This window comes from Phascolarctos cinereus, unplaced genomic scaffold (assembly GCF_003287225.1).
Source record: "Phascolarctos cinereus isolate Bilbo 61053 unplaced genomic scaffold, phaCin_HiC Scaffold_2;HRSCAF=192, whole genome shotgun sequence".
Lineage (NCBI taxonomy): Eukaryota > Metazoa > Chordata > Mammalia > Diprotodontia > Phascolarctidae > Phascolarctos > Phascolarctos cinereus.
Window position 1 is genome coordinate 176,811,877 of NW_027555625.1, and position 22,647 is coordinate 176,834,523.

Sequence of the window (22,647 nt, forward strand, 5' to 3'; positions counted from 1 at the left end):
CAGTGCAATGAATTCGGAAATAGCCAGTGTACTACTTAATTCAAGCGGCCTCACAGCAAAAACTGCAGGTTCCAGCCCTGAGCCCTGCGCGCTGCAGAACCGTACCCTCCCCCACCCTTCCTTCCAGAGGAGACTAGGACCACCTAATTCTTCTCCCCAGCCAGCCAATCGCGTACTCAAAAGTGGGAGGGGTCCTGAGGCCGATTGGCGTGTGAACCCTTCTGCCCACCGGGGGCCAAAACTAAGGATTCCACGCCCTTCTCTTCCCCTACTCCACCACTAGAGTGGTAACCCACTGCAAACTTGAGCAAAGGCGGGTGGCAGTCTGGGAGGGCTCCAAAACTGGGGGAGGAGGCTCGCGCCAGAAGTCCTGGATCGTGCCTGCACTGGTAGCCTGCCCGGGATAGCTGCAGCTCGGGAAAAGCGCTGAGGATGCACGCGGGATACCTAGTGCTCTGCGCTCTGCTACTGGCGGCGGAGCAGGGCGCGCGTGAGTCGGCGGAGCCGGGCGGGGAGTAGGGAGACTTGCTGACTAACCGCAGGGCTTTGCATCCAGTTCCTAATCTCCCCTCTCCAGCGTCTGCAGCTTCCCTAAAGTTCCTGTAACGTCTAACGATGCTTACAGGCAGCCTCCAGTCTCTACGCATGAACCTTCGCATGCAAAATGCTTACTCCCTTTTCTACGTAACCTTTTCTTCCTGTAGTTGCAAACCCACTTGGAGACTAATTTTTAAAACTATGAACGCAGACTTCCCTTCTCTCCAGTCTGCAGACACAGCCCGCCTTTTTATACAGAACAACTATCCTCACTTCCACGCAGACTCTCGCTTACCGCCCCCCCTCCAACACAGTGGAACCAGTCCACTCCTTCCTCAACCCTCCATCCGTTCCTTGTTCTTGAAGGCTCTCAGTGCACAAGCCCTGGAAACAAGCAAGTTTCATTGAGCCTGGAAGCAGCCTCCCCCCAAAAAAAAAAATTTCCTCTGTTCCTTCTCCAAGTTACATACCCATGCTCTGCATAATCTCTAACAATGCACGCTTGTAAATTCCCGCTCTTTCTTGGCCACAGACATCAGACAACTATCCTTTGCATGCTTATTAACCACTGATCCACCCGCAGCTCCCTCGAGTACGATCTTCCCAAAGGCATCCCTTCCACCACCACCACCCCTCCACCAGAGGCATTCAGGATTGTTAGGCCCAGGGCTAATTAAAGTGCAAACTGAGAGATGCATCCGGTCTGGGGAAAGGATTGAAATGCACAGCTCTCCTCCCCAAACTCCTGCAGCTATTAGGAGGAAGCCGGAAAGGCATGGTTGGGAGGTTGTAACGGGGGGAGGGGAGATAAATCTGGAACTGGAGTTGGAATGATTAGTAGGATGATGGATATAGAATGGAGTGAACCTAGTGCAGGGCTTCCTAACCTTTTTTGTGCCTTGAACCCCATTAGCAGTCTGGTGAAGCCTATGGACTCCCTTCTCAGAAAAAAAAAATTTTAATGCATGTAATAAAATACATAGAATTCAAAAAGAAACTAAATGTATTGAAGTGTAGTTATCAAAATATTTCTGAAAGCCAGTTCCCAGACCCCAGATTAAGCATCTTCCCAGAGGAAACTGGGGTTCACAGATACCGGTAAAATGGAGAAGGCTCAAAATGACAAGTTTGGAGGGTTAAAAAAAAAAGTAACGATAGCAATGAGATTTGGACTTCTTGTTAAATGTATAGGATCATAGATCTAGAGAAAAGTCTCCTTATTTTACAGAAAAGGAAACTGAGGGTGAAATAACTTGCCCAAGGACTTGAAGTAATATGGTAAATAGCATAGACTGACTCCAAATTTCAAAAGAACAGTCCTTGCCAGGAGTGTGATAAGGGAGTCAATCAAATATGTCAAATCAACAAGCATTTACTATATGCTGGATTTGAACACAGTAATGTTCACCAACACCCTTTGTCAGGGACCCCCCCCCATGATGCCAGTTATAGGACCTCTTACCCCTAGGTTCCTATGGCAACCTGTCCCTAGAGATCACTTACCAATCATATACAAGGAATGCCCTGGAAGGAGCCTTCTGGCCAATACCATATGATGCTTACTGGGCCAGAGTTGGCCTCCACAAACAAATAAGACTAAAGAGAAGGGGTTCTGTCCACATAATTAAAAAAAAATTCTTATCCTAATCAGCTAGGCAGTACAGTACAGAACACTGGGCCTGGAGTAAGGAAGATATAAGTTCAGATCCTAGGTCAGAGGCTTACTATATATATAATCTTGGGCAAGTCACAACCTCTGTTTGCCTCAGTTTCTTCAACTGTAAAATGGAGATTGACTTACCTTCCAGGGATGTGGTGAGGTTCAAATGAGATAATATTTGTAAAGTGCTTAACACAATGCCTGGCCCATAGTAGGTACTTTATACGTCTAGCTATCATTATTGTTGTTGTTATTATTATTATTATATTATTATTATTATTATTATTATTATTATTATCCCACTTTGCATTATGATTTAGTGCACTTGGAATCAAGAAACTTGGATTCCAGTCCAGTCCAGGCCTCTGCTATCAGCTGTGTGGTCCTGGGAAAAATCACTTTACCCTTTTGAGCCTTAGCTTCCTTATATATAAAATGGGGATAACAGTAAGAACATAGAAGGGTTGTTGTGGCTGAAGTGCTTTATAAACTTTAATGTGTACTATTATTAACATCATAATATTGAACCTCATAGTTGTTTTCCCGCATCATGAAGAAGCCTTGTCTCCCTGCTTGTCAAAAAGGAAGCACTTTGAAGAGGAGCACTGGGTCAGAAGTGCTAGTTAATGTTTGTAAAGTGATGTCTAAAGATAAAACTGTTATTTTTTTTATTCTTGAGAGATGGGAGGCAGGATGTCATCTAGTGTTTTCTAACACTTCAGAGACATTTCATTCTATCTGGGACATCTCAGATATGCTTTGCTCTTCAGGGAATGTAATACTAAATACTATTTTGTTCACTAGCTATGGTATCTCTAATTCCTTAATCTTGGAGGAGGAAGTTACTTTGAGTTCTACAGAGAGGTAGAGAATAATAAACTTAAGGTAGTGAGTGATTCATTGAATAATTCATTGAGATCTTTGGATCCTTGAGAAGCTAGGACTGTGTCATACATTCATGTGTTTCTTCAAGCTCCTAATAGGCCCTACACACAGCAAAAAAAAAAACTTCTTAGTACATGGTTGGTTGGCATGTTTTTGCATTTTGCTAATTCCCATTAAAGTAGTATTTGAGACATATTGAAGCTCGCAGTTCTAGGCCTCTTTACTCCCTAACTCATTCTTTTCCCCCTTCTTCTTACAGGCCTGTGCACAGTGGTGTATTACTTTTACACTGAGCAGTATCTGTGGGCATGGCTAACTGTCTCAGCTCTCCTTCCTGGATGCCTGATTCAGGGCCTAAGTTATCTGTGGTTCCTAGCAGATGGTCATCAAGGCAGCTGTTTTCTGATGATTGTGCATCTCCTGCAGCTTGGCATATGGAAACGGTAAGGGCAAGGAGAATCCCTGTATCTTGGAATTCAATTTACTGTTTTCATTCATTGTTCATTCCTCCATTCATTCATTCAATAAGCATTTCTTAAATACCTCCTTGTGCAAGGAACGGTGTTAGGAACTGGACATACAAAGTCATTCAATTAATTAACCATTCAATAAGCATTTATAGGCATTATGATAGGTGCTAGGAATACAAGTAAGACCCCTACCCCCAAGGAACTTACATTCTATCAGGAGAATTATGTACACACATGTTTCATATATATATATATATATATATACACACACAGACACACATATATACATATATACACATATATATACATATATACACATATATATACATATATGTATAATGTGTGTGTGTGTATATATATATACACACACACACACACATATACATACACATATGTATTAGAGATAGAGAGAGCACCCACCTCCCAGAGTTTTTGTGAGCATAAAATGAGATGTAACACAAATAAAATGAGATTGTGGGTGTCACGGTAAAGGGAACAGTTGTAGGAATACACTTGCCTCCCTACCTTCTTTGTCCCCGAAGATTTAATCAACCAAACTCCTGTTACACCAGTTAGCAAGTTTTTTGGCCTATGGACAACATAATGGCTCCTCAGGTCCACATGGTATCCCTCTCTGCTTGTTTATGGATTCTATTTTGGCTGAAAAGTTTGCTATGTCTCAAAGTTTCCAGTTAGAAAAATTCATAATATCCAGGCAGAGGATTGGCTTTCTTCCCTAATTTAAATTTCTGTTTATCTCTGTTACTGAAGAGGCACAGGGAGGGAAAGTTGGGGAAAGAGCAAACTTTTATTAGCACTTCCTTCTGTCCTTGAAGGCGTGAATACAACTAGAGCTTCAGCCTGAGTCTTCTGCTCTGAGACTCTTAAAGGAGTTAGTGCTGCATCTGAAATCAGGAAGACTTGACTTCAAATCTGCCTCAGACATGGAATAGTAGTATGATCCTGGGCAAGTCACTTGATCTCTGCTAATATCAGTTTCCTCAACTATAAAATGGGGATAATAACGGGACCTGCCTCGAAGGTTTATTGTAAGGATCAAATGAGATAATTTTTGTAAAAGTGCTTGTTTAACACAGTGCCTGGCACATAATTGGTGCTATATATGTGCTTATTGCCCTTGGCACTCCTTCTCAGGCTATCTCTCAAGATTGTGGGTCCATTTAAAAGTTTGGGGGCCTGACTCAATTCTGTCTTCCAACTGAAAAACAGGCAGTCAGGGACGCTTGTTCTTCTGAGTCAGTTCTTAAACACCTGTTAAATACATACTTTTTTTTTTCCACAGAGCTTTGATTTCTTGAGTTAGGTTGCTCTTGATGAGGAACTTCCTTTCCAGTCCCTCCTCTGCAACTTATAGCAACAGAGAGTCGAATGGGACCATAGAGAGGATAAGTGATTGCCCAGGATCAAACAGCCAATATATGTCAGAAGGAGGACTTGAATCCAGGTCTTCGTGACTCTGAGGCTAGCTCTCTATCCATTATGCCATGTTACAAAATGTATACAAAGCAAATGCTAGGTAATTTCTGAGTAATGTGTCCAGTGGAAGGAGCACTGGTTATGTAGCCAGATGTCCTGAATTCAAGTTCCATCTCTGTGTTTGACTGTCTTGTACTTACTTTTACCTGAATGACCTTAGGCAAGTCACTTAAACTCTCCAGGTTTCCATTTCCTCATCCCTAAAACCAAAGTGAGTAAAACTCCTGGCCTGCAGGGATTGACCCTCTAGGGGTAGGTAAACTCCTACTCTAGGCAGATTTGGGGGGGCAATGGCCAAATGAATGAAATCTAGTTGTGCACTTGAGAAAGGTTTATCTCATAATCCCATTTCTCAACATTATGTAATGCTATCTAACTGGCCTGAGTTAGGAAGACTTGAGTTCAAATTCTGCTTCTAACAGGTTCTAGCTGTTTGACCATGGGCAAAGTTACTTAAACTTGTAGTACCCCCAGGCAACTGTCTAACTTTCAGTTACAAATTAAGTGGCTTATCTTCAAATACTGGGAGTTCTAAGTGCTGATGAAATCATAGTCCCAGTCCCTACCCCACTCCCAAATCCTGAACCAGTAGAGCTTCTTATGTGGTAGTGAACCCTTCTTAGTAGCTTCTCCAAAGGAATAAACCTCTGCCTCTGCAGGGTGTGAAATGGCATGCATAGGGAGCAGAAAAAAGGCCAATTTGGCTGGACCACAAAGTGTGTAAAGGGACATAATATATAATACAACTGGACAGGTAGATTGGAGCCAGGTTATGAAAGGCTTTTAATGCCAAAGAAGAGCATTTGTGCTTGATCCTAAAAGTAATAGAGAACCACTGGAGTTTATTGAGTAGGAGAGTGACATGGAAAGACCTATGCTTTAAGAAATAAAAATTTAGTAGCTATATGGAGTATGAAATAGTGAGGGAAAAGGCATAAGGTAGGTGGGCTATTTAGGAGGCTGTAGAAATAGTCTAACCCAGAGGTTATGAGGGCCTGAACTACAGAAGAGATTCTGTGAGTGGAGAAAAGGGCTAAGTGCAAAAGTTGTTGTGAAAGTAGAATTGACAAGATATGTAGGAGTAAGAGCGAGAGTTGGGAATGCATTGAAGGGCTTAAACCTGGGTGACTAAGGATGTCAGTATCCTAGACAAAAATAGGAAAGTTCAGAAGAGCAGTGGGTTTGGAGGAAAAGATAATGAGTTCTGTTTGGGATACATTGAGTTTGAGAGGCCTATGTGACATCTACTTCAAATTAGTTAGAAAGAATGAGATTAGAAATGATGGGGTATTTGGGTGCCTGTGCTTGGATCCCAATTTCTCCTTAGCCTCAAGGCACTAGCCCTGACAGTTTCCCTCCAGCCCAAGGACACTATCTCTCTCCCTGTTACAAGAACAAGATGACCTCTGTAGAATTTCCCTTCTATGAACAGGACCATCTTGTACCAGCAGAACCATCAAGTACTGATGGCCACAGTTACCGTATACAATCCAGAGGTCAAGCTGTAGAGGTCAACTCCTAAAACTATCTTGTTACAGATGTAGCAGATCAAAAACATGCCCTTTAGGAACCCTCTCTTCCTCTCCATCCCTGATTTTCCAGTAGTGAATGACACAGTTGTATGTTGTCACCTAATTAGCATACTTGGCACCTAATCCACTGCTTTTCCTATATAAGCTTTAGCATCATTCCCTAAGGAGCTCTGCCCACCATGGTGGGTTCCTTGAGAATCCTTGCCTGCTGTTTAGCATAACAATAAATCTTTCCCACCTTGACTCAAAGAATGCTAGAGTCTGTGAATTCGTTCCAGATGACTGTGTCCTATATTCTGGCCCTTGAGGGGTCTCAGTGTCTCAGACCACAACAGAAATATATAGATCTAAGAGCCACTTGCCTCTAGATGATAATTAAACCCATGAGAGTTAATAAAATCACTGAGAGAGTGTGTTGAAAGAGGAGACCTAGGACAGAACTTTGGGGTACTCCCACAATTAGGGGACACAATATAGATGATGATACAATAAAGGAGCCTTAGGAGCCATCAGATAGGTAGAAGGAGAACCAAGGCACTGCAATGCAATGAACTTATCCAGAGGAGAACTTACTAGGAAGAGAAGGTAGTCAGCAGTGTCAAATACTTCAGAGGTGTCAAGAAACATTGGGTAAAGACCATGAGACTCGCCTACCAGAGCGCTTTGGAACTGGAGAAAGCATTTTCATTTAGGTGGTGAGGTTAGAATCCCGTTTGCAAAGGACTGAGAAGTGAGAAAAGTGTAGCAATGAGAGTAGAAAGCTTCTTTCTAGAAGTTTGGCCATAAAAGGAAAGAGAGTTCTAACTTAAGGAAATGGGAAGGATTTTTAAGGACAGGAGAGACCAGGGAGGGTTTGTAGCCAGCAAGGAAGAAGCTAGTAGATAAGGACAGACTTGAAGATTAGAGGGAGGGGGGTGGTTATGGGGGGAACCTTATCACCTGTGTCCTACGTCTATGTCTATGAAGCCTGGTTTGACTGCTGCCCATTCATTCATTCATTCATTCAGGCAATCAGTCATTCATTCAACAACCATATTGAATACTGCATGCAAAGTAATAGTTCTCAGTGCTGGGGAAGATGCAAAGTGTAGGTAAAACATAGTTTCTGCCCAGATGGACCTCAGTGTAGAAGGGGATAGATAAGGTGCAGAGGTAATGTTAAAAAAACAATGATACATTATAAAACCATGGTAAAAATGCAAAGTGCTAGGTAGGCACCAAAGAAAGGTTATGAACAAATCCTTTTACTAAGGGGATTTGTTCTGTGAAGTCTGGATTCAGTTAAAGGGCCACACTTGAGGACCTAGAGGGTATTATGTGGCCTTCCCCACACTGGGATTAGAGGGTTCTAGGAAGCTCACCTTTGAGAGCATATGGACTGATGGCATACATTCTGGTTCCAAGGAACTTTGGCTTAACCCCAGATCATCTTTAACCCAAAGCAACACTAAGGAAATCATCCTATTTGCAGAATCAAACCAGGTTAGTGCAGCCCTTTGACTGAATCCAAACTTCACAGAACAAATCCCCTTTAAAAAAGGATTTGTTCTGTAAAACTTGGATTCAGTCAAAAGGCTATACCCAGAGATGTAGAGGGCCACCTATGACCTCAAAGCCGCAGGTTCCCTATCCCTGAGTCCTAGTATCTACCCTATTCTAGAGGTTCTTAGCCTTTTTTATGTCATGAACCCCTTTGGCAGTCTGGTGAAAACCTAAGGAACCATTCTCAGAATAGTGTTTTAAATAATTGATGGAAATGCTAAATTTCATTGTAAAATTACAAAAAATAAGAATGTAATTTTTTCCCATCCAAGTTCATGGGTGCCCTAAAATTTATCCATATCCTGCACATTAAGAACCTCTGCTCTGTTCTGTGATTAGTAGGAGGGATACAGTATATACAGATGATAATGTTTATATAAGCTTTATTTAGTTCTTATTACATAAGCTTATAAAGTATATTATTATACAGTTATATAAACATATAATTTATAAGCATATTTAAATGCTTATTCCCTTCCTTTTCTCCTAGATGAATATCTTATGAGATATTCATTGAAGGGGAGCCCACTACCTCCTGAAGGAGGTATTACAGTTTCTGCAGAGTTCTGGTTGATAGGAAATTTGTCTTTATATCAAATTTAAATTTAGAGCAACTTCCACCCACCATACCTAGTTGTGTCCTCTAGGGCGAAGCAGAAGCCTACTCCATTTGCCATATGATAGACCTTAAAATATTTGATGACTATTCTCTTGTGTCCTTTCTTCCTTCTCTTCTCCAGGCTAAACTTCCTTAGCTCCTTCCTTTGATCCTTAAATAGCATGGTCTCCCCACTCCTTTCACCATATCATCCTCTTCCCTTACATAGATGCCTCCAGTTTGTCAGTATCCTCCCTAGAATGTGATGCTCTGAATGAAACAATATTCCAGATGGAATCTGACTCCAACATTCTAGATATTATGGGTCTCTCAGCATTAGCTTTTTAGACTGCCATGTCACGTTGTTGCCCCATATTAATCTTAAGATCAGCTGGCAACCCCTGGTGTTTTTAGTCGCTTCAGAAATGACAGCAGGGTTTTGTTCTGCTCAGGCACTGGGATGCCTTCTTGGCAGCCATGGCAAAGGAAGAGGAGCCTCCTGGGCTGGGGAAACTGGTGTTGCAACAAGGTGATCTCTTTGTGCTTCGGCTGCTCGAAGCCCTGCTCCAGGCAGGGCCCCACCTCCTGCTACAGACTTATGCTTTCATTGCAGCTGATTTAAAAGATCCGGTCCCAGGTAAGAAGAGACTGTGAAGCATGAGCTAAGCCATGGGGACCCAGAACACACCTTTTTGCCTTTTTCAGATGTTGCCAGTGACTATCCCTGGAATCAGTGAAACTCACTTCACTCTACATCAGTTCATTGGACTCTTCACAGTTTCCTCTGAAATCATCCATTTCATCATTTTTATGGCATAATAATATTCTATTACATCCATAGACTATAATTTGTTTAGCCATTTCCTAATGGGAAAACACCCCTTTAGTTTCTAATTTGGGTCCAACATGAAAAGAACTGGTATAAATTATTTTGTACACGTAGATACTTTTCCTCTTTCTCTGATTTCTTTCAGGTCTAGGCCTAGTAGTGGCATAGCTGAGTCAAAAGGTATGCACAGTTTGGTAACTTTCTGGGCATAGTTCCAGACTGCTTTTTAGAATGACTGGACCAATTCATAGCTCTGCCAGCAGAGAATCAATGTACCTACTTTTCCACAGCTCCTCCAACATTAGTCATTTTCCTCATTTTGTCATCTTTACCAGTCTAATAGGTAGGAGATGGAACCTCAAAGTAGCTTTAATTTTCATTTCTCTAATTATTAGTGGTTTGTAGCATTTTTATATGATTGTTGATAGCTTGAATTTATTCCTTCAAACACTTCCTATTCATTTACTTTAACATTTATCTATTAGGGCATGACTCTGTTTGTTTTTAATTTGGATCAGTTCTTTATATATCTTAGAAACAAGATTTATCAGAGAAATCTGTTTATTTTGTACATATTGCAAATCAACTTTTATATGCACAGGTTATTTCCCTCAATAGTATGTAAGTTTCATGAAAGCAAGGATTGTCTCATTTTTGTCATTGTATCCCTAGAGCCTCGCATCCCTACTGATACAAGCTTCATAAATGCTTGTCGTTTGATTACATAACTGAATCTCTGTTTGTTTATCTGTAAAATGAGAATAATAATACATTTCATAGTTACTTTACAAAATAGTAATGAGAAGTATTTTATGCATTATGAACTATTAGTATTATTAATTCAGATATAAGATGGGAACAGTACTTATTGAAGCCTTGTTTTTGTATAAAAGTTCACTGCCTCAAGAAAGAAATCAGTTTTGATGGCTATTTTCACTATGGTTTATTTGGTGGTATTTCTTTCAAAGCACATGGAAAGGAGAGATTGATACAAGCAAGAGAAGCTATAAGTACCTACAGCTTGTACAAAATAAGTAAAGTTCCAGGAGTATAGTGACTATAGGTTTATGGGAAGAGGAAAAAACTAGTATCAAGCTGTTTAAAGTAAAATAAGCCATAACTCTGTTCTTTTAATAGAGATAATATAACAGGGTTTGATGGAAAAACAAATTTAATTATTATATTTTTAAATACTAATTGGTTAAACTGTCCGACAAAGTGAAAGAAATTTGCAGAATGAATTAGAAATCAAAGCATACAAAAAGATTGTGTTTTATTTTTTTTTTTCGACCACTTCATTTCTAGGTGTGAGTACAGTTCTGTCCTGGTCATCACTGTCCTTGTCTCTGGTCTCTTATGCTCGTGTCATGTGCCTGATGAAGCCAGGACATCTTTCTATGCCATGGGCTGCCCTCCTATGCCAGTTCCTATGGAGACTGGCTATGCTGGGAACTAGGATCATAACACTAGTTCTGTTTGCCCAAACCTATCACTGCTGGGTCTTGGTTGTTGGAGGTGAGCTGAGGTTTCCTTTCCACAAATGCTTTCAACATGTGTGATAGATGATGCTACTATAGAGTTTTAGTTGAATTTGTGTGTAGGACTTATGTAAAAGTGCCATATTTTCCTCAATGGAGAAAATCTTTTTTGTATAGTTAGCAAATATAACTTGTTCTACCCTAGGGCCATCAAAGCATGGGCAACAGGTCATCATCTAGGTACCTGGTATTGAGGGTGTAGTTTTAAGGCAAACTACAGAAGTGAATGTTAGTTTCCTCACAAACACTTGAAAGAAGTTGGCAACACCTGAGGCTACCATTCCTTAGATAGATACGTTATACCGCAGTATTACAGACTGAAAACTCTTCACACTTTTCAGTCTTCACCTAACTCACTCCACATCAGACTAAGATTCCATTCCCTAGTGACAAGTGTGCCAGTGAAGGAGAAGAAAGGAAGGAAATTATTGGGGTAAAGAGAGGGCCGCAAGAGCTTTTGCCTTTCCTACAGAATTTCAGAGTTGAAATGAGCTCAGAGTCATCTAATCTAATCTGTAACTGTATAGAAATCCCCTTGTTAATATGAGTGACACATAGTCATCTAGTCTTTACCTAAAACTTCTTGTAGTGATGAACTCACTACCTTCCAAGGCAACCCATTACACCTTTGGATGCATCTAATTGTTAGGAAGTTTTTCCTTATAATAAGCAAAAACTTGCCTCTCTGGAACATCTACTCATTGTTATTTGTTAACTAGAGCCAAGTCATTCAAATCTTCTCCTTTTTCTGAATGAAAACCCTTCATATCCTTAAAGATAAGTATCACATATCACCTCCCCATTTAATTCCATCCCTGTAAGTCATATCTTCCCCAATTCCTTCAGCTTATCCTATAGCATAGTCTCCTGTCCCTTCAATGTTCCAAGTCACTTTCTTCTAGGTACATTCCATGTATAGAACCATAAATACATACCTCAAGTGAAATAGACATAGTTCCCTCTTTGAGCCTTTCCAAAGGATCCTTTAAGACCATTCTGTTTCCCTTCCTTCCCCAACATGGTTCTCAAAATGAGGTTGGAGCCATTGTTTTATACAACCACGCTGCCTTTTTTGGTTTTTCTTGTGTTTTTCTCTTTCTAAAATCTGAAAAATTCATTTGGATCTGACATTTAGGTACTGGCTTTTCAATCCAAAGCATGTTTCTTGAGCCCTACCTACATGATCACATTTTCCCCAGTGATCAAGAATTTCCCTTGAAATTTGGACATCCTCAGAAGTCTCCCTTGAGAAACAAAATTCAACATATCATTGGCACACTTTTAAAACATTGGTTCTTGTATTTATTAGGCATCAGTGATGGTGTGATTGATAGAGTGCTGATTTCTTATCAAACGAATGAATTAAAACACAACCTCTGATCCTGTACAGTCAGTGACAGGGAATTTCCAACCTGGGAGCTCCTCATGCTGATACTAAGGAAGTCGTGGGTCCTTGATATAGGAAAAAGGGTCTAGGGTAGCAACAAGACTGCTGGTTTTAGTGTCAAAAGATTTTAATTCGAAACAAATCCCAGGCTATTTACCACCTGTATGACCTTGGGAAAGTCACTGCCCTTCTCTGGCCACCTCATTTCCCCTCATTTTTATGTAATGGGGTTGGACTATTCTCTAATGTCCCTTCCAGCTCTGATTGTCTATGGAAAAGGAAACCAAGGAATTCTAATAATAGAGGGTTTTTTCTAAAAATTTTCTTCCATGGTTCATCCCATCCTGAAGCCCAGCAGATATGAAGACCTCCCTTACAAACAGTAACCAAGGAGACCAAATTAGATAGTCTCACAACAATCCCACTCCTTAATGATAAAAGAACAACTTTCTAAACAGAATTATTAATTCTCAGCAGCTAACAGAATAAAGGATGAGAACAATTAAGTTTACAGCAGCCATGGAACAAAAAGTGCTATGTATTCATGTGCATGTGTGTATGAACACGTGTGTGTGTGTGTTTGTGTGTGTGCGCGCATGGATGTACCTACTGCTAAGGAACAGTCTTGTCAGTTCATTGATAATTATGGTCCATGCATGAACAATGCCCTCTTGCAGGAAATGGGAGGAAAATAAAATTTTAAACTCCAGGATAAAAGTAAAAGTTAATACATTTACTAAAGGAAAGCTTCATGAAGGAATTTTGACTCCTAAGGAGAAATTATAGGCATTCTTTAAGTTCTTGTGAACCCCATTTTGGTCTCATTCTCCTGTGTAAAATACAGGAATTATATACAGGACCCAAGTAGAACTCTTGCTTGGACACCAAAATTTGTACCTCTTTTACTGATCAACAGATGAATATGAAGCAACTGCTGAAGTGCCAAAACCATTGTAAAAGAAATTTTTGCTGGATGGCACAAGTGGAGAGAACGCTGGACCTCTGAGGAAAATGAGGAAAACCTGAATTCAGACATGGTCTCAGACAGTTACTGGCTCTGAGACCCTGGGCAAGTCACTTAAACTCTGTCTGCCTCTGTTTCCTCATGTAAAATGGGGGTAATAATATGACCTGCCTCCCAGAGTTGTGAGGATCACATGAGATTATATTTGTAAAGTATCTTGTAAACCTTAAAGTACTATATAAATACTGGCTGTTATTTTTAATACTATTGTATTTGGCTGACTCTTTTTCTATGCCTCATACCCCTTCTGGGTTCCACATCTCTCCTCTGGCTCAATTAGTACAATAATCTTTCACAGTTTGCCAGAGCTCTAACCTCTGCTCTTTTCTTTCCCTGGTTCTGTCTCCTTTCCCCCTCATTCTCATGGGCTGAATTCCCTGTTATGATACTTTTTCAGGTGCTCATTGGTTAGTGATGACCTTCTGGCTTGTTGCTCAACAGAGTGACATCATAGATAGTACCTGTTGTTGGAGATTATTCAATCTGCTTGTGGGAGCTGTGTATATCTTCTGCTACATCAATTTCTGGGACAGCCCTTCTAGAAATAGAATGACCGCATTTTATACAGTAAGTGATGCTTTTTCTTCAAATGAATTTATTTCAGCAAGCTTTTATTAAGCTCCTACTCTGTGCCAAGCAGTGAATGTGTTAGATATTAAGGATATAAAGATAGAAATGAATAGTCCCTGCCTGCAAAGAGCTTACATTCTACTGATGTGTTTTGGGGGTAAGGGAGGGAAAACAGTATGTCTAAGATAAGTCAATGTAAACTACATGCAAAATAAAGCAAAGTGAATTATTCTTTTAAAAAAAGGATGAGGGGGGCAGCTAGGTGGCGCAGTGGATAGAGCACTGGCCCTGAAGTCAGGAGGACCTGAGTTTAAATCCGGCCTCAGACCAAACACTTGACACTTACTAGGTATATGATGGGCAAGTCACTTAACCCCAATTGCCTAAATAAACAAACAAGCAAAAACAAACTAATAAATAAAGGATGAGGAAACTTGAGACAGAAAAATTTAAAAACAAAAACTTCTAATTGATGAAAGACAGAGATGACAGCTACTTCTCTCCATGTGCCTTATTCACCCACCTCTTTTTGGGTGGTGCAGTGAGAGGGGTGAGTGTGAATAGGGAGATAATGGAGCAAAGCAGACATTTCACTGACATGTCCTAAAGCTAACATTTGCCACAAGAGCAGCCTATAGAAAAGGAGGCCTCATAGAAAGGAAGAAAGAATTCCTAAACTGAATTTCTAAGCTATAAGTTGAGAGCTAAGTTAGGAAGAGAGGAAGAGATTTCTTTGATGCCACAGTCAATAGATGAATTAAAGTGTGGAAGAAGATGAGAAAGGACTGAGAATGATCACAGACCCTAATTAGAGAGGAAAGGAAGTAGTGTTCTATTCCATTCTATTCCATTCTATTCTAACTTAGCATTCTATTCCAACTTTTTTAACACTTTGACCTTAGCTATAACTTTTAAATTTGTGGTTATTATGTAGTTGTTTTAATTTAAAATACATTTTACATTAAAAATTGGCATTAATAGTTATGCATCTGAGTGGCTGGGGATCAGGAAGTGAGCTCAAGCAGAGAACCATCATCTGGAAAAGCATCTGCCTTGCTAAAACAGTATAACTCTAGGACTTACCACCACCTGGTGGTGGCATACCTAAATCACAGGAGCATTTCATAAATGATCAGTGGCCTTGAGAGTGAAACTGAAAAACCAGTCATGAGATGCAGCTCTATGAGAGACACCTGGATGTTGCACTTTCTTGTCACTGAGACACAGATGTTTTAGTGGGCCATAAATAGTACCAGGAAGTCCTCTGTGTGCCAAGGACTGATTTAATATTCAGTTAGTAAATATATGTTAAATGCCTACTAGTTGATGGGCACAGTGCTAAGTGCTGGGGATACAGAGATGGCAACGATCCCTGCTCCCAAGGAGTTCATAGTTTAATGGAGAAGGCAATATGCAAACAGCTATGCCCCAACAGAGGGCATGATGTCATGGAAAAAGCCCTGGATTTAGCAGTAGAAAACTTGGATTCAAATCCTGGCTCTGCCACTTACTACTTATACCATCTTGGAGAAGACACTTAAGCAACCTAGACCTTAGTTCCCTCCTTTGTAAATTAGGGGGTTGATCCATGATTCCAGAGTATAGATGATGAAGCATGGGGAGAAGGATGGAAGATGAGGAAGGAGAGAAGAACTAGGGCTAGGATTAAAATGTGGGAAGAAAGCAGAAAAAAAGGCTAGCAGGAATCACAGACAAGCAAGACAGTTTTGAAAGTTACATGTTAATTTATTATATACTTGAAAAGCAGGCTGTACATAATAGAGACTGACAGTTTTCCTTCTGTTCTATTTTTCTGTGGAAATCCTTTTCAGTTCTAGAGTATATGTGAAAATGTTAATTTTATTTGGTGTTTATGTTCAGAATTTTAAAAATAAAAAAGTAAAGAAAAGTAAAGAAATGAGGGGGGTGGATTAGATATTCTCTAAGGCCTTATCAGAGTTTATATCCTATACGTGTGACCTTAGGCAAATCACCTTATCAATTTGGACTTCAGTTTTTTCCCTTCTCTACCATAGGCACAGAGGGCCAGAGGAGGGAGCCTGAAATGAGTGCTCACCATGGGCCCTTCCAGCTGTTTATATGCTGCCAGCTGTGGACACCAATTTGTGTCTAAGATAGGCTAGGGTTGGGTTCTGGAATACTTTATTGAGTGAGGAAGATGCATGCCTACTAGGGCATGAGCCAGAAGAGCTGTGCTGACTCCTTTTATTTTCATAGATAATGCTGATAGAGAACATAGTCCTTTTGCTGTTGGCCACAGATTTTCTGCAGGGAGCATCGTGGGGCACCACGTGGATGACAGCAGGCATTGTATCTGGATTTATTATTGGTAAGAACACCTGTCACTTTCCCAACACACTGGCTTCTGTTTCCTTCAATGAACTTCAAGAAGAGGGAGAATTGTCACTAGGACACCATTAAGTGTAGGATATAGGAAGAGAACAATTTTTGCCATGTCATAGCCTGAAAGAGCCTGAGATGTGAGCAGTTACCTGGGGCCACAAGATTCTATCCAAAAATAGGTATCAGAAGGATATACCTTTTCTTTTCCCTTTGATTTCAAAAGGGCTCATAGAAATATAACATCGTAGACAGAGGTAGAAGGAAACTTTAAGGTCATCAGTTAACCCCTTCATTGAACAGATGAAGAAATTACATCCCATAGAGTTTGTGACTTGCCCAAGGTAATGCAGGTGATAGGGCTTCAAACCAGTTTCCTCAAGATTTTCTGGCCCAAACCCCAGATTTTGTAGTAGGGAAACTAAGGCCTAGAAAGTATCCAAGGTCACTTAGATAGTAGCAGAGCTGGGATATAAATCCATACCTTCTCAGTCTTTTAATTCCAAGTTCAATACATGTTCTACTATTCATTCAACAACAAGCACTTACTAAGTGTTTTCTGTATGCTAGGCACTATGCAGGTACCAGAACTACAAAGGCAAAAAGAAAATAGTCCCTCAAGTGACTATTAACCCTCCAGGAGCTAACATGCCATTAGAAGGAGTCAGACCACATAAACACAGATGAGTCAATGTGAAATAGGGCAGGCACCATGATATAATGAATATGGTTATGGTTGCTGGGCTTGGAGCCAGGAATTCTCTGAGTTGAAATCTTGCCTTCAGACACTTAGAGCTCTGTGACACTAAGGCCTAGGCAAATCACTTAACCCTTGTGGACCTCAGTTTTCTTATCAGTGTGAGGGCTCTAGACTTGATGACTTCTAAAATCCCTTTCAGCTCTAAATATACAGTCTTATGATTCTGCATTTGGGTCGGGGGGGAGGGCACTGTGGTATATTTAAATTCAGTTACTCACATGCAGATGTTTCACCAATATCATTTTCTACAGTAGGCAAAGGGAGGTTTTGGTGGCCTAACAATGTAGCAGGGGAGACATCCCTCAGGATTAGGAAACTAAGCCATTTTTCTGGATCCAGACAGGGTAACTATGAGGAGGGAACAGAGGGATCTAGAGATCACTAGGCCTGAAAACAAGATGTGAGAAGGACCAGTGCAAGAGGCAAGCCAAGGTCTGGCACAGCAGGCATTAGCAAAGGTTCAGAGATCAGTGGAGACAGACATCTGCTTCACCACATGTAGCTATTGTTTGGCAGCTCAGATGACTCTCATGAACCTCTCTTCCTACTCCTCTAAAGGAGCTCTGTACTGATACCTGGACCAGGCTAAGATACACCAGGGAGAAAGCAAAGCAGACTTGAACTTAGGTTCGAGGAATGAGCATGGTCTGCTTCTTTGTTTGCTTGGATCCATGTGGTGGAGCTGTGTTGTGCTGGGATTGCCCATCCATAGAATACCTCCTGAACAACCAGAGGGAACCTCAGGGAGCAGACAGCCTTTTTTCTTATCTGATCGCGCTAGATAGCCCTAGAGGTCCCTTCCAACTCTGAAATACTGTGATTCAGTAAACTTATGCCTGAATAAGAATCCCAACTACAGTGGTTATCTAGCTTTGGCCTGAAGACTTCTGATAAAGGGGAGGCAGGTGATGCAGTATAGAAGGCCTCTTGGGGGGCTCTCTCAAAGTCAGTGGTGAACTTTCAAACCTTATAAATACTTGGGTAAAAAGGAAGGGATAGAGATGGGGAGTTGTGTCAGGGGATATTAATGGCCTGACTCCTCTTCCTTAAAGGGAAAGCTGGGAGATGGGGGAGAGAGCAAGGCCTGATTTTCTGCCTTTCTTTCGCAAGTCCATTACCCCAGACTATGTATTCTAAGGACTTTTACAAACTCACAGAATATCAGAGTCAGAAGGGAGCTCAGAAGCTTTCTTTTCTAGTCAATACCTAAACAAAATATAGAGAGATACAGAGATATATAGATACAGATATAGATTTTTTAGGAGCTCTAGTGAGAAGTTTTTTCCTTACATTAGCCAAAATCTGCATTTCAGCAACTTCCTCCCATTAGTCCTAATTCAACATTTTGGTCCCATGAAAAACAAGGCTAATCCCTCTTTTATATAATAGCCTTTTAGATGCTTGAAGATAGCTTTCATGTTCCCCCTTCCCCCAAGTCTTTTCTTCTCCAGGCTAAACAGCTCCATTTCCTTCAACCAGTCCTCATATGACATAATCTCATGGCCTTTACCATGACAGTGATGTGTGCCATAGATGGGGCCCAGTTCTCCTGACTCCAGTTTTTTAATATAGCATGTGTTTCATGTAGTAAAGAAATGAATTTGTACACATAAAATATGCACATTTGTATGCAGATAGATAGTAGACCATAGGCAAACTGCTCAACCCCTCAATGCTGTAGACAATTCTCTGAGACTGTAAGTTGCAGACCAATTACCCATCTGGTTTCTGGAAGAAATTTTCAGACCATTAAAATCACAGGTCCAGACCAAAATATGTAATCATAATGGCTAACATTTCTATAGCATTTTAAAGTTTGCAAAGCGCTTTACATATTTTTCTCATTTGATCCTCATACTCTGAAAGGTAAGTGCTATTATTATCCCCATTAACAGATGGGGAAACAGGCTGACAGAGACAAGCTAAATAAGTATCTGAAGCTGGATATGAACTTGTCTTTCTTTCTCCAGGGCCAGCATTTTATCCACTGCATCATCATATGTCTCTATGTCTATGATATGTGTATATTATTAGGGATTACTAGAAGAGCCCAAAGCTAGTTTCAGGCAGCTCCTCAGGAGCCCTCTAGGGCATGGAATTTCCACAACCAAAACAATACTTCCCTTGAACAAAAACACCTTAATCACTTTTTGTCAGCTCAATTTATTTTTGTCAGATGTGTTGACTATGGCAATAATTTCTTTAACAGAATATTTTCCAGTCACCCTCCCACACTGAGTTAAGCTTCCTGTTTTACTGGTTGGAATTCCTCATTTCAAGTCTATTATCATAAACAGAATGAGACTTGGGGAAAGACTATGGAGAAGCTGGTGAATCTGAATTTAGATAATTCTAAAAGATTTTAGAGCCTAGCTGGGCCAGCCTTTTTCTTTTATCAGTGAAGAAGCTGACACAAAAACAAAAATAAAACAGTCTCTGCCTTCAAGGAGTTTCTGTTTCTCTTGAGGAATAAAACATGGGAAGGTAGTATGGTCTACAGGAAAGTGTGCTATAAAAAGTACCACACCTGTAAGATGCTGCATTCCATTAGGAAGATGTAGGGCTTCCAATGAATAACCTAATGTTCTGTTGGTCTTTTTCAGGTTGTGCCTCACTCATAATTTATTACAGCCAGCTACACCCCAAATCCACAGAAATTTGGCAGGGTTTTATAAAGAAGTCCTGTGGCACTGTAGGCAATGGTAAAACAGAAAAAGAGCCTTCTTCCTTTCATTGTGAAAACCCGGAAGGTTTGGAAACATCAGAGAGTCTAGGCTTGTACCCAGTGGAAGACTCCAAATCATCATATCAGGGGAATTCCCTTAGCATGGACTGGGGAGCTTCTCTTGGGAGCCAGGTTGTAAGGGATGAGGCCACTGCCAAATGGCACCACCATTGGCTGCTAGCGAAGCTGGCCTTAAAAACTGGAAATATGTCCAAGATCAATGCAGCCTTTGGCAATGGTGACCTAGGCTGTGTTTGCCCACCCATCTATGTAACAACTAAATGCCCACAAATGCAGCTTTCGTTTTCAAAGAAAGAATTCCCTCCATCTCGGAAACAACATGTGACAACACCATATCAGAGCTCCTGGCAAAAGGATTCTCAGGCTGAAGATGTCCCAGAAACTAAAGAGAACCTTTGGAAACATCAAGTTATATCACTCTTTCAGGTAGTCAGCATGACCATGCACACTCCCAGAAAATGATGCCTGTTGTTGCACCAGAAGGACCTCCGAAGGAAAAGGCGTCTGTCATTTTGCAAGGTGACTTCTCATTGAATAAGTGTGATGCTCAGGAAGAAGGTTGCAGAAATCAAAACACAGTACCATGGAGACAAGAGAAGAGTGATGCAGAAAGTCCCATTGCACAGGTAGGAGGAGCAGGGAGAGGAAAAGAGAGCTCCACGTTTTACATCAGTGCTACCGTGGACAAGTCTGCTCCCTGTCACAAGGAGCCTATGACATGTCTCCAGGTCTCCGACAGGAAAGTGGAAATAGAAAAGAATCAGCAATCCAAGTCTGACTCTAATCACTTGGCATCAAAACCGTTTCCTGTCACTGTAGCAAACATCAGCCCAATATTAGGCAAAAGCACAACCAACCACTTACAGCACAGCACAGGCCTTTATAACAGTAGTCAGTGTAGTCTACCAGGGGTATCTTCTGCAGGCTCAAGATGTGGGGGACCTCAGGAGCTCTGGAGGGCTGCAGGAAACTGCTACCTGTCTGTTGGGACTGTGTTGTCTATGATGAGGAGCAAACCGAGGCCTTCAGAGGAACCTTGTTTCACTTCCACCCCCAAATCAGAACCCAGAAAAAATGGTGACAGTCTGAGGGAAAGGTTAAGGCAAGAAATAAGCCTTTTTTCTGACTGAATGCATGGAAATCCTTATTTCAGGATATCCCTGGAACAGTCAAAGAAACAGAAAAAAAAGGTTCCAGTATATTGGATGGTTCCTCTGGAAAACTAAAGAGAAGGCATGGAGATGGAGCAAAAAGGTGTTGATGGGTTGTGACGTATACTAGAAAGGAAGTCTCCACATCAGTAAGACTGCAGATACATCAAAATATTGATATGATGACTGTGATTGAAGGCGATTATAGACTGATTGACAATAAATGTACAATACATGCATCAATAGCAGTATTAGAAGTTGTATTTTTACTTTTGGACTTTTTAATTGAAAACCAACGCATAACACCAGAATGCCTGTTCTGGCTTAGGTGTCTTTAGCAAAGTGTTTTTATTTGTTCATCCCTTTCTTTATTGTGGTTGTTTAAAATATTAAACATTCCTCCATTAAGGACAAGCTAGTAACCTGCCAACATGAAATATTCTGGCCCTTTTTACCAACTTTTCCACACTTCTCTCCCCCTCTCATTCCCAGGAAAAAATATTTCCTAGACCTAAGACACTATAACCAAACAACTTTTAAGAAGCATAAGGTTTGAAGGGTGGAGCCAAGATGGCATAGTGAAAGCAGTGACTTTCTTGAGCTCTCCCCCAAATCCCTCCAAATACTCATAAAAAATGGCTCTAAACAAATTCTGAAGCAGCAGAACCCACAAAAAGACAGGGTGAAACAAATTTCCAGCCCAAGACAACCTGGATGATTGATCAGAAAGGTGTACCGCCGGCTGGGAGCACAGCGCAGCGTGGGGGCGCAGGCTGCAGCAAACCTGGAGCAGGCCTCAGAGGACTGAATCACGGGCAGCTGTGGAGGTTTCCAGACTCCTCAATCCACCAATGCCAAAGACAACTTAGAAGGTCAGTGGGAAAAGTCTGTTTCTGTCGGTGCTCAGAGAGGAAGGCAGGGTTTCAGCTCCATGGGGGGGGGGCTGCTTCCCAAGCTTCCGGCCCACAGACTGAGGGGGAATCCAGTGGCTGATCAGACAGGGATTGCAGGAATCTCTTGCTTTGCCCATGTGTGGATCTGGGTCACAGTTCTGGGCAGCAGTGCTGGGGTGAGGAGGAGCGCTGGCATGGTGGAGCTTGTAGTGGCTGTAGAGAGGAACCCCTCCTCACAGTTACAGGACAGAAAGGAGTACTCATGGTCACAGGCCAGGAAAGAAGTAAACACCTCACCCCTTATCATACCACCTTGGAAGAGCTGAAAATTTACAGGTCCCTACAAGTATCTCTGAAAACAGCTACACAAACCCCTGAAGCTTGGGACAGTACACTCTCCACATTGGAAACAGACTCTTACCTTAACAAAGAGTTTAAAACTCAAGTAATTGGCTGGGATCATGAGCAAGCAGCAAAAAGAGTCAGACTATATTATCTTACTTTGGTGAAAAGAAGATCAAAATATACAGAAGAAGACAACAAAGTCAAAGCTCCTACATCCAAAGCCTCCAAGAAAAATATGAATCAGTCCCAGGCCTTGGAAGAACTCAAAAGGGATTTTGAGAAGCAAGTAAGGGAAGTAGAGGAAAAACTGGGAAGAGAAATG

The 22,647-nt window shown here is 41.2% G+C and overlaps 1 protein-coding gene across 1 annotated transcript; it reads left to right on the forward strand.

The window, feature by feature from the left end:
• The first annotated feature begins 260 nt into the window (after window positions 1-260).
• XKR5 (XK related 5) lies at window positions 261-21,335 on the forward strand. Its single transcript, XM_020985266.2, is given in 8 exon segments — window positions 261-490; window positions 3,342-3,525; window positions 9,174-9,358; window positions 10,856-11,065; window positions 13,897-14,066; window positions 16,308-16,419; window positions 19,794-20,324; window positions 20,327-21,335. Coding segments are annotated over 8 exon segments (2,190 nt in total). The 5' UTR covers window positions 261-432; the 3' UTR covers window positions 21,067-21,335.
• The last annotated feature ends 1,312 nt before the right edge of the window (window positions 21,336-22,647 follow it).